The 11,517-nt window shown below is 43.7% G+C and overlaps 4 protein-coding genes across 19 annotated transcripts in view; 1 reads left to right on the top strand and 3 right to left on the bottom strand.

The window, feature by feature from the left end:
• Positions 1–424: 424 nt before the first annotated feature.
• On the bottom strand, positions 425–1,626 carry LOC4812686 (sperm flagellar protein 1-like). Its single transcript, XM_001353033.4, has 2 exons — positions 596–1,626; positions 425–530 (listed from the first exon to the last, which is right to left on the bottom strand). Exons 1-2 carry the CDS (start codon positions 1,515–1,517, stop codon positions 514–516), a joined length of 939 nt encoding a protein of 312 aa, XP_001353069.4. The 5' UTR covers positions 1,518–1,626; the 3' UTR covers positions 425–513.
• Positions 1,627–1,948: 322 nt separating this feature from the next.
• On the bottom strand, positions 1,949–3,886 carry alphaTub67C (alpha-Tubulin at 67C). The gene is made up of 2 exons (XM_001353034.4): positions 3,723–3,886; positions 1,949–3,417 (listed from the first exon to the last, which is right to left on the bottom strand). The coding sequence occupies exons 1-2, from the start codon at positions 3,723–3,725 to the stop codon at positions 2,026–2,028; spliced, it is 1,395 nt and encodes a 464-aa protein (XP_001353070.2). The 5' UTR covers positions 3,726–3,886; the 3' UTR covers positions 1,949–2,025.
• Positions 3,887–3,993: 107 nt separating this feature from the next.
• LOC4812688 (UPF0046 protein C25E10.12) lies at positions 3,994–5,473 on the bottom strand. 3 transcript variants are annotated; one of them, XM_033381558.1, is made up of 3 exons: positions 5,333–5,467; positions 5,078–5,137; positions 3,994–5,016 (listed from the first exon to the last, which is right to left on the bottom strand). In XM_033381558.1, the coding sequence occupies exon 3, from the start codon at positions 5,007–5,009 to the stop codon at positions 4,098–4,100; it is 912 nt and encodes a 303-aa protein (XP_033237449.1). In that variant the 5' UTR covers positions 5,010–5,016; positions 5,078–5,137; positions 5,333–5,467; the 3' UTR covers positions 3,994–4,097. The 3 variants fall into 3 exon arrangements, with proteins under 3 accessions (XP_033237449.1, XP_015044129.1, XP_001353071.2); XM_015188643.2 differs by having other exon boundaries at positions 5,078–5,278; positions 5,333–5,442; XM_001353035.4 differs by lacking the exon at positions 5,078–5,137 and having other exon boundaries at positions 5,333–5,473.
• Positions 5,474–5,581: 108 nt separating this feature from the next.
• fry (Protein furry) overlaps positions 5,582–11,517 on the top strand; it is a 49,656-nt gene continuing 43,720 nt past the window's right edge. For 11 of the 14 annotated variants that reach the window (XM_033381548.1, XM_033381545.1, XM_033381541.1 and 8 more), the window contains exon 1: positions 5,582–6,039. In XM_033381548.1, the coding sequence (XP_033237439.1) occupies positions 5,961–6,039 (79 nt within the window). In that variant the 5' untranslated portion in view covers positions 5,582–5,960. Of the gene's footprint in view, positions 6,040–8,801; positions 8,902–9,255; positions 9,726–11,517 lie in introns of those variants that run through there. The other 3 variants (XM_033381552.1, XM_033381547.1, XM_033381544.1) reach the window with 2 other exon arrangements.

Below are 11,517 nucleotides of genomic sequence, written 5' to 3'. Positions count from 1 at the left end.
ATCTATGTAAGTCTTTGAGCAGAGAAGCGACAAACTCAACAAAGAAAATTGAAAACGCAAAGTAACTTGCAAGTTCAAAGTAAAACAACAAAATAAATTCTAGTAAAATTAAGTAAAACAAAAGATAAGAGAAAACAAAATACAATTGAAAACAAGAAAATAGCAGATAGGCGTTAAAAAAAATAATTAACAACAAAACAAAAACCCAATCAACAAAAAAACTAAAGAAAATATACAAAAAAATATTACAGAAAACTAATCAAAAATAGTTTTACTCGATGATAGGTAACGAAACTGTTCCATTCCAAATTTCCAATAATCGATTGACCCCAGCGACCGATATTCATATGTGACCAAAAGGTACAATTTGTATTTAGAATAGATCTACCAATCATCTCTAAAAAATCAGCAAAGACACATCATATATATTCTTATATAATTTTACTTTTTGAAAGATCCAAACAATATGTTTTAAAAACTAAAATGAACATTGAAAAGTATATTTTGACGTTTTCAGGAATTTGCAAAATCTAAAAAAAAGGAGTAGAAAAGGATTTAAAATATCATTTGAGGAATGTCTGCGAGCTGAGCGTACCTTGCATCTTTTTGGCCTTATCCAAATTTTTCTTAAAACTTGAATTCATCTGTAACAATTTCACCGATAGCTTACACAATTGGCTCATCAGGTCGTCGATGCGGCTGTCTTTTAAATTTATAATGTCTTTCATATATTTAGTTTTCTCTTCTAGTCTGCTAATGTAGGCGTCCTTTGCAACGCTTGCACGCATGTCCTTCTCGTAAATATCGTAAGGTACCACGTGGTACGGCATCTCCAGCATCGTGCCGTTGATCGTTTGCCCCGCATCGACGATTAACATCTCCGACAATGCCAGCACTGGGGCTGGCCTTGAGATGCTGTTGAAGGTTAGTGACCTCGACTTCAACGATAAGTCCTGGACTGAGGCAGCCCCTGGGGTCTCGATGAATGTCAGTGACTTCGAATCCAACGGCTCGCTGGAATTCTGCAACAATTCGTTGCGTCTCTCCAACGATTCTATGCGTTTCTGCAACGCTTCTTTGCGTTGCTTCAACGACATGCTGTGTCCCTTAGGCGTCTTTCTCAGTATCTTAACCGACTCGTCGGGTGTCCTTGACTCTCTGGGTGTCTTGATGCTTCTGTCCGCCAAGAAAAGGTCGTAGAATAGCGACTCTATTGCCCCTCTGCTGCCTTGGGCGAGCGCCATTATGTCTGAGTCGGACAGCTTTATGTTCAGTTTCTTAAGAACTCTCGCATTGAAAATCTCCCAATTCTTCAACTTGAGAGCCACACTGTTCCGTAAGGGAGTGTACGGATTCAGGTCCACCAATCGAGTGTAGAACTTCTTCACAATTATAGCAACCGGAAGAACATCTGAGAGTTCGCGTCTCTTCTTGCTATTCAGATCGATGCATTGCTCCTCGAGCCACTGATTAAGATTTCTATCTTCGTCGAAATCAAGATGCCGAATGTGTGACATTTTGTTGGAGTTTAGATTTAAAAAAAAATAAATTTTAGTTTTCTGTAACAGTTTTCTGTAACGTTGTGATAGGTTTCGTCTTCCGAAATGATTTGAACTGAATGTGCTCGTAACGCTCAAAGGTTGCCCCAATGAACACTAGATGATTTTGTTTTATCGTTTCGTATCTGTTCCCTCGAATATATTGATGCTGATCCTTGTGAATCTTCCAATTTGGATGGTTTCTACAACAGATGGTATCTTTAGAGAGGTTCATTAAAGGGTTCCAAATAATTCGCAAATTCCCCTTAGAAACTATTCTTTGATCTCTTTCTTTTCAATATAAATTTGTACTTATTTATGGATTTACATGGTTCCTACTCTTCTTATTGGTACTATGGATAGCCCATCCCTAACCTCCAGCCCTAGCCGTTGAAAAATCCATTTCTGAATACATTTGATTCGTTTCCAGACGATATTCATTTATTTACATAATTATGATGAAATATTTAGTGTTTTCGATCTGGTCTCAGTACTCATCGAAATCCTCGTCATCGCCTCCGGCGTCGTCCAAATTGTCCAGGCCGACCTCCTCGAAGTCGCGCTCCAGCACGGAAATGTTCTCGCGCGCCTCTGTGAACTCCCCCTCCTCCATGCCCTCGCCGACGTACCAGTGGACGAAGGCCCGCTTCTTGAACATCAGATCGAACTTGTACGACAGACTGGAGAAGGCCACCGAGATGGCCGTGGTGTTGGAGAGCATGCAGCAGGCACGGGACGTGGGGGCCAGATCTCCGTTGGGGACGAAGGCTGGCTTCTCGTAGTTGATGCCGATCTTGAAGCCGGTGGGACACCAGTCGACAAACTGGATGTGCCGCTTCGACTTGATGGCCGAGACGGCGGCATTGACATCCTTGGGCACCACATCGCCACGGTAGAGCATGCAGCAGGCCATGAATTTGCCGGCCCGCGGATCGCACTTGACCATCATGTTGGAGGCCTCGAAGCAGGCGTTGGTCAGCGTCGTGATGGCGTGCTGCTCGTGAGCAGCCCGCGCGGCGGACATCAGCGGGGCGTAGGCCACCAGGGGGAAGTGGATGCGCGGAAAGGGTACCAGATTCGTTTGGAATTCGTTGAGATCCACGTTCATGGAGCCATTGAATCGCAGGGAGGCCGTCGTGGAGCTGACAATCTGGGCGATCAGCCGATTCAGATTGAGATAGGCCGGTCGGTCCACACCCAGGCTGTTGTTGCATATATCGTAGATAGCCTCGTTGTCCACCATGAAGACGCAGTCCGAGTGCTCAAGGGTCGAGTGGGTGGTCAGCAGGGCGTTGTAGGGCTCCACCACGGCCGTGGAGACCTTTGGCGAGGGGTAAACCGCAAAGTCCAGCTTACACTTCTTGCTGTAGTCGGTTGAGAGGCGCTCCACCAGCAGCGAGGTGAACCCGGAGCCAGTGCCTCCGCCCAGCGAGTGGAAGATGAGGAAGCCCTGCAGGCTGTCACATTGCTCGGCGATCTTCTGCAGCCGCGACGTCACCTTGTCGATCACCTCCTTACCAATGGAGTAGCGTCCGCGCGCATAGTTGTTGGCCGCATCCTCCTTTCCCGAGATCAGCTGCTCCGGATGGTATAGACTTCGCATGGGTCCGTTCCGCACATCATCGATGACCGTCGGCTCCAGGTCGACGAATATGGAGCGTGGAACCTGCTTTCCGTTGCCCGTCTCCGTGAAGAAGGTCCGTGCATCGTTGGCCGTGGTGTCGTGCCCCACGCTGGCGCTGCTACCGCTGGCCAGCAGCTCCTCCTTGGTCTTGGGGCTGCCATCTAAATTGATGCCGTGCTCGAGGAGGTACAGCTCCCAGCAGGAATTCCCTATCTGGATGCCGCACTGCCCGATCTGGATGGAGATGACTTCGCGCTAAAAAGAGGGAGAGCGAAACGAACGATAGAGAAGGAGAAACAGAGAGGTCGCCGCCATTGTTGGAGGTTAGGAAAGTTACAACAATTTCGGGGCAGGAAAACTCTTTGGAAGATCATCTGAAGATTTCACGATCTTACTTTGTTTTAGAATCCCATCAATATTTAATTAAAGATATCTCTGGTCTGCTGGAAAATTCACATAGAAGCGACTTTCCAGCATATTTTCTTGCTTGATTAATACTTTTTTTTAACCATTATGTTGTTTTGTGCGTTTTATTCGACAGATCTTTATATAAATCTCACCATTTTATGTCTTTTATACTTTTTGCACAGCTAAAATATAGAAATACAATTTAAAATCAATTTTCAAGGGCCACGGAACACGGATGACTTCCACGACTTTTGGATATCTTCTTGTTCTCCTTTTGCTTGTCCGTCCACGCCGCTCGAAAAGTACTTGGAAGAGCACCGTTACGGATTGCGCGCAAAGAGGAATATCAAACTGCAGCAGAGCTGCCATCCATCCAAACTGCAGTCATGGGGAGGGGCTGCAATCCAGTTGCGATCGGTACAATCGGTTTGAAACTCGGATTTTAATGAGCATTTATCGGTTTCAAAATCATTTTTAAAAACTTAAAAATATATGTAAATAATATCATGGCGGTACTAGGACTTGGACTAATCCTTGCTCATGCCAGGTGGGAGCGTCACATCGAACACAATGGGGGGATTGTTGGGTAAATAATTTATGTCGCATGTAGAGGCATTCACATATATGATCCGCCCGTCGCTGGTGATGCCATAGCCCTCGTGGACATGGCCGAACACATGGTACTTGGGCTTCACCCGCTGCTGGACCGTGGAGAGCAGCTCCACGCAGCCGGCCCGCACGCCGGAGCAGCACAGATCGCCATGGCCCACTGGTGGCGTATGGGTGACGAGTATATCGACGCCCGCAGGCACTTGGTTCCACTTCTCCAGACAGGCGGCACCGCGTGGCACATTGAAGGCCCAGCGACAAAACTCTGGCTGCCAGGGTGAGCCGTAGATGCGGACGCCCCACAACTCCAGCAGCTGGTCCTCCAAGTACGTGCAATTGGTGAGAACCTCACGGATATTCTGCGTCTGCACGGCGCTCTCCATGCTCTCCTTAGCATTGCCCAGGGTCGGCAGGTCGTCCAGGATGGACATGCCCGTGTGCTTGGTGCTCGAGTGTCCCTTGGCGTTGTTCTGAAACGGATGCGTGAACGTTCGGTCGAAGCTAAGCTCGTGATTGCCAGCAATCACGATCTTGTGCCGATGCGGCAGGGCCCCGATCCACGTGTTGAACTCCTCCACCTCTTCTAGCTGGCCGCACTTGGTGAAGTCCCCTGCGTGGATGAAGATGTCACCATCGGGCACATCGAATTTGATGTACGGCGTCAGGGAGTGCGTGTCGGACATGCAGACCACGCGCGCCTTGTTGGCCGCCACTGCATTCGTCGGAGGCTTCATGGTCACCTTGATGACGCGCTGCGTCTTGCTGATGTCCTTCCACGCGGCAGTTGGATCGCTGCTTAACGGATGAACGGGCACTGTCGGTATTTCCATTGTTTTTCTGCAAAAGTTTCACGGAATTAGGACCGGTAAACGGGGGAGTGCCTGCAGGGAGAACTCACTATTTCTTTGTGGCGCACTGTTTTGGCAAGTCAGTGCAATCGCCAGCGCATCGCTGAACGCTGATTAGGAGACATTTATTTATGTTTAGTTAAGTATTTGGTGTATTTAGTCCATGTATTAGTCAAAATTTGTGTCGTGACGTCATATCAGCTGGCCGCCGATAATTATTAAGATATTCATCGATATTCGATTAAGGCGGGCTGTTTTAAATTACTGTTTGTGAATTCTCCTTGCAGATCGTCCATTATACTTACCAAAAAATCCCCGATATCTGTCACCTGAACTGCGCTGAAATTCTTCACGTTTTAGAATTTGTGGGGGTGTATTTTAAAAACAGACTGGGTTACATATTTATTTATAATAATATTCCTTGATTTGGCAATATCACCAAGTAACTACAGGGTAACTAGACATGTCGACTACATATGTATGTACAAAAAATCCATTTCTACATGCTTTTTAGATGTGGGACGTCATACCAGCTGACGATATCATTACGATACTAATCGATATTACATCTTCAGCTGTTGTACGACCAGGTGGCAGCGCTGCATAAACAAAAAACAGCTGATCTTCTTTCTGCTTCTTCTACTTTTTGTACAATTTTCATTTAAAATTAAACAAAAAGTGACCCAAATAGAATAAAAGCATAGTAAAATAGTTATACCACCGTGTAAAAGTGTTCCCAACCGCAACTGAGTGCAACTGGAGTGCACAGCATTAAGGAAAACAATCCACATGCCCCGACTTTGGGAGGCAAAAAAAATGGCCGCAGCTGCAACTTTCCCAGACTCATGTTTTTTGCGAAAAAACCAATTGTAACATTGCCAATTGATTGTACGAGGCGTCTTCGTTTCCCAGGCCCCCCCGAAATTACGGCAAATGGAGGAGCAGCTGGAGCTGCAGGAGGATTTACTTTCCCTGGACGGTGGTAATGGTGGAGTAGGAGGCGGCGTCGCAGGTGAGTGTCGGTCGGGCTGTAAATGTTCTATTTCTGGCCAAAAGCACTTAAGTGTGTGTGTGTTTTTTTTCTGGTCTGCCGCCTGGGTGCAGCTTTTTGTAATTAGCTGCGTTTCTTTTTTGCTGCAGTCGCTGCTAATTGTTTACGCCCACCTACCAGGTCACAATCGTTCTGCCCCTGTCTGTGTGTGTGTGATATCGCCTTTACAGTTAACAGTGCACAGCTTTCGGTCGTCTCTTTCCCCTCCTCTTTCCACATTTAGCTGTCTGCGTCGGCGCTTTTGCATCTGTTTATCCGTTTGTTTGTTTGCTCTGTCTTCCTCATTGCTTAAGTGATGATTCACTTTGATTGCACACGCACACACGCAGTCGTACGACACTCGACTCGCAGACACACATACAGACATGTGAGCACATAATCAAATACAACAATTTATGGTTTTTTATTCACTGTTGAACAGTGGGGTAAATATTATAAAAAAGGGCATTTATGGGATGTGGAAAATGTATGAGAGATATCTCTAGTACTAACTTCAAACCTTAGCAAACGTTTGCCTTGGGCTTTTAATTATAATAAAGGTATATATTTACTCTCTTAACTCTCTCTCTGATGGATCAAAAGACAGAGGAGATTTCACATCTATTCCCATTTTCTCATTCGATTAAATTACTCTCGTACCACTGTCCTCGCGTCTGGAGTGTTCTTGGCGTGAGTCTCCAGAGGCCTTTCGGTTTCTCTCCAATTTATTGACTCAACATTTTGTGCGCCACGCAATTTTTCATTATCCCGTTCAGATTGATTTACCGCTATGTTAAGCCCAGACACGAACCATTTGGCGCGTGCCTCACTCACGCTCTTCCTCTCTCTGTGCTGCTATCTCTGTTGCACATTTCATTCACACGCAAAAACAAGAAGACAAAACAAAAAGGCGGGAAAATATATCAAATAAACCTTGATAATGACATTCAGCACAAAAACAGAGGAAAGAGCAGCAGCAGAAGCACCAGCAGCAGCAGCAGCAGCAGCAGCAGCAAACGTCTGGCGTCAATGGGTTGTGCTCGGGGTTCGGTCTGGGACTGGGGCCACAACCTGGCAGTTATCCAACGGACTTTGTAGCGCAGTGTGGCAAAATTAGAAAATTCCGCCTGCCTATCCGTCCGCCTGGCACAGTCAAATGTCGAGGCGTCGTTACCATCACCTGTGCAAAATTGCATAAGTTTGAGAGCTCCAAAAGCTGTGCCGCCGGGGTCGGGCCCTCAGCTCATTTGTTTGCCCGCCGTCGAGCTGCCAAGTACAACCAATAACCTCCCCCTCCACCAAAAAACAAAAACCAAACCAAAACCATCATCAAGTGCGTTCTCAAGTGCTTATATAGCGGGTGTAAAGTGCGTTCCGGTCGCGTGTGGCTTGCCTTCTCGAATCGCGTGTTTGACGTTAGTTTCCTTCAACACCGCGCTGCTCCTCCCATTGCTTATGCGGCGGTGGGCGTGATGTAATTTGCAATAAAAGCAGTTAACTAATTTCACAAACCAATATTGTTCGAATGGAAAGGCTGGAAAGTGCCAGTGGCCAGTGGCCGGCCGGCCAAGTGCTAATTTCCCACGCAAACATCAGTATTTAGACCCCCATCTGGGGCTGTACATACATAATCAATTTAGTTGTTGTTTGTTGTTACAAAATGGGCATTGTATTGTTTCTTTTTTTTTGTTGGTTTGTTTGCGATTTCCCTGTTTTTGAAATATGTAAATTTTCTTCGAAATTTGCAATTCTATAAAAGAGAAAATCCACAGGAGGCAGAGAGGCAGAGAAGTGGTCAAAGTTCCAAAGATCTAAGATGTCATTTCCTTTAGTCGAAAAAGTAAACAGAATATCAAATGGATAATTTTAAATTACATAAATTAGTGATGTAGTCATTAAGTAAAGCAAAGGATGTTACGGATCTGAGAACAGAGACTTCAAGAGAGAGGATAACCGACTATAACATTTGCATATCCAATCTTTCCTTGGGACTGTAGGCAAATGCGTTGCACCCTTGCGCTGTCAGATTCCTAATCTCTCCTTCAAATGGTTTTTACAATAGTTACACCCTTTCAAGGCGTTACAAAGTACACAAACACACACATATGCAGATCCCTAATCTCTCCTTGAAATTTCTTTGCACACTTTTTGGGTTAAGGGCGCTCGCTCCCTGAAAGTGTTGGCCTTGCCTCCGCTCTGCCGCTCTACCGCTCTGCGGGACAGAAAAAAAGGGCGGAAAGTTTTCCATTTAGCACATGCTGTGTTCTCTATCTCTCCCTCCCCCTAATTGAAGCTAATGCGAATGCCATAAGCACTAACAATGCTAATCAGTTAGAATTCGAATCCGTAAGCAACAAACAAATAAACAAACAAATGAGCAGCATTTAGCTTAATCATCTCTCATTTCGTACAACGCGTCGTATGAGCAGTTTTTGGCTCGCCGCAAAAACAACAGCTGTTCCGGCACGGCACCGCTACTTAATCTCTCTCTTCTGCTAGCTGCTCCCTCTCCCTCTCGCTCACTCTTCCTCTTGCACTTTCTTGCTAGCATATATTCTGCTCTCCTGCTCTCTTGCTCTGCTGCTCTCCTGGTCAGTGGCTAGTGGCCACTGTCTCTGTCTCTGTCGCCGTCTCTCTCGCAATTGTTAATCATAATTTTAAATAGACAAAATAATCGTTTGTTTTGATTTCGAGCTTGCGCGAGTTGCTCACTTTTTCGCCGTCATCGCCGAACGTTCGCCCGTTCGCTTTTTCGGTTCGTTTTCGTTTTCGCCGCAGTCGAAATTCGTCGTCGTCGTCGCCGTAGCGTTCGTTCTGTCCGCATTTTTGCATTCTACGGTTTCGGTATTGAGGAACTTTTTATTTTGGATTTAACGTGCGTCCCCTTCCGTCCCGTCCCCACCCCATCCCGTTTCCCCCAATATACTATACATATAGACAACTATATAGAATATATCTATATATCTATCTATCTATTGGATAGATTTGTGTGTGTGTGTGCGTGTGCGTGCTTCTATATAGAAATCGGTCTTAAAGGCAAATAATTAAATTCAAATTGCCTCATTCCGTAATTTGACATCACAGCAAAGCCCCACAGTCACAGTCACATACTCGTAAAAACAAAAAAAAAAAAAACAAAAAACGATTCGTTTTAGATTTTTCGAAAACGCTGAGCTCATTATTTCTCTGTCTGATTAGCATAAAAACTATTAGCAAGCCGCTGAATATTACAACCATAATAACAATCATATAAACAAAAAAGTAAACAAATTTTCGGACTATCACTAATTCAATTCCAAGTAAACCTTCCGAGTGCTGACTGACCCAGTGACACAATTGAATGCGGGCCTTATCAGCCTCATACGATTAATCCCAAAGACAATCTAGTCCCCCAATCCAGAGGATAGTGACTGCAATTAATAAATGTAACAACAGATCACGTCACGTGCCTCTAATTGCAAGCAAAAGCAAAAGCCAAAGCAAAACCAAAACAAAGTTCTGTGTTAATTAGTGTTAAGCACTATAATTGCACTACCCTCTCATCTCGCGCCGATCGCATTTCGTTGTAAATCTGCCCGGATATCATTTTCCCAGCTGTGATTCCTTGACAAATTTATGCTCCACTTTCATGTTATGGAATTTTCAATGGACACCAAAAAAACTAAAAGGTTTGTGGTCTGTACTTCTATCGTTCATATTTATATATATATGTATGTATGTACATATGTATATCTGTGGGGCATATGACTACCATACGTTTTTACACGAAAACTGATAAAAACAAAAATATAAATAAGAATGTAAGAAAAATTAAGTATTGAGGAAGTGTTGGCTGGGGTTAAATGATGATAAAGAAAAAAAAAATGTGATAAACAATTCGAAGGTTTTACATCGACTGTCTGTTGAAGTTCAAGTTAATGAAGATACCTATAGTATGTATAGTATATATTCGTCGATATACTGTATGAAGTTCAAAGGGATATTGAAGGTAGACAAAAGAATATTTCTTTACATGCTATTTCGCCATCGAATGTTGATATCTTATCGGAATGATTTCAAAATACCATATAAATTAAATTGATTTTGCTGTCACCATAGAACGCAGATAATCGATGCCCCAAAATGGTGTTAAATGAGGGGCACAAAGGGGAGGTTGTTTGATGGATTAATGCTTTGGTTCGATTAGATAGCGATTATATATAGTGATTTGATTTATAATTGCCATTGTTTTGGCTTACTTCTAGCCGAGAAAAGCCCCAATCTGACAGTTAGTTGCCTTTGCCTCTTTTCATATCTATCCACAAATCTTTGTTCTTCTTTTTTTCCCATAAATATCGCACTGATCTTGCAAAATCCCATATTTGATTTAATTTATTATTTTATTATTCACCGATTTTACAATTAAAACATAGTTTATTTATTTTTGCATTCGCTATAATCATTTGGCAAAGTAAAAGACATGTTTGTGTGTGTGTGTGTGTGTGTGTTGATTTCCCTCTAAGTATCGTCGAATAAATAACACTTGAACCCTTGAACTTTTCATGATTTTCTCATAAATAACGACTGAAAGATCTCTTGGAAAAACAAAGCGAAAATCTATGGCATACTTGAAATTTTCAACAACGACATTAAAAAAAAACAAAAAAAAAAACTATTTTCCAGTGAATTTTGAAAAAAGAAAAGAAAAACGTAAAATATTCCTCCTTTGTAGGTTCTTGATACCCTATCGTATGGGGTGTGCAAGAGAGGTATATGGGATGTGCGGGAGGCATGCACCAGATGGTGTCTGAATAAACGATCCATTTCGTAATGCCTAGATCTCAAAGATTTCCAGATTTGGAGCCCGTAATAGGTATCTTTTCTTCGAGACATTTGAATGTTTTTCTGACGCTGTTGCAGTTTTTTTTTTGTATTTCATTTGTGTTATTTTGTTCCGCTTTAATTCGGTTTTAACTTGGCCCAGTGCGATGTATCTGATGAATCGGTTGGCGAGAGCGAGAGATACATTCATTCGTCTGTGTGTGTTTTCGGGTTCGTCGCACGCCCCTCTTGGAAGTGGGTGTGCTCTTCGGGGGACGAGTGTGCTGTCGTTGTTGTTATATGACACATCCAAAGAACTTTTATAAGAACGATTCCGGACCGTTGGGAGGACGGAAGATTTGGGAGCGAGCGTGCTAATACGTTATTAATAATACGAATGGGAATGCTCACAGTATATGCATACATATGTTTTTAGCATTTTTTGTTTGTTTGAGATTTCATTGGTGTGTGGGGCCGTCAGATATTTCCCATTTTCTCTCCCACATGTCAAACATTTTTCAGTTGTTTTTCCCCTCCAGCCCACATTATGGTGTCTAAACTGCCATTGATGATTGCACACAGAACATTCATGTCGTTTACATATTCCTTTTTGGGCTATTTCTTTTGAACATTTTTCAATGCTTGTTCTTCCTGACAATC

The sequence above is a fragment of the Drosophila pseudoobscura genome, chromosome X, assembly GCF_009870125.1.
Source record: "Drosophila pseudoobscura strain MV-25-SWS-2005 chromosome X, UCI_Dpse_MV25, whole genome shotgun sequence".
NCBI classification, from domain to species: domain Eukaryota; kingdom Metazoa; phylum Arthropoda; class Insecta; order Diptera; family Drosophilidae; genus Drosophila; species Drosophila pseudoobscura.
Note: the sequence above shows the minus strand (reverse complement) of the source record. Positions and strands in the feature narration are given on the sequence as shown.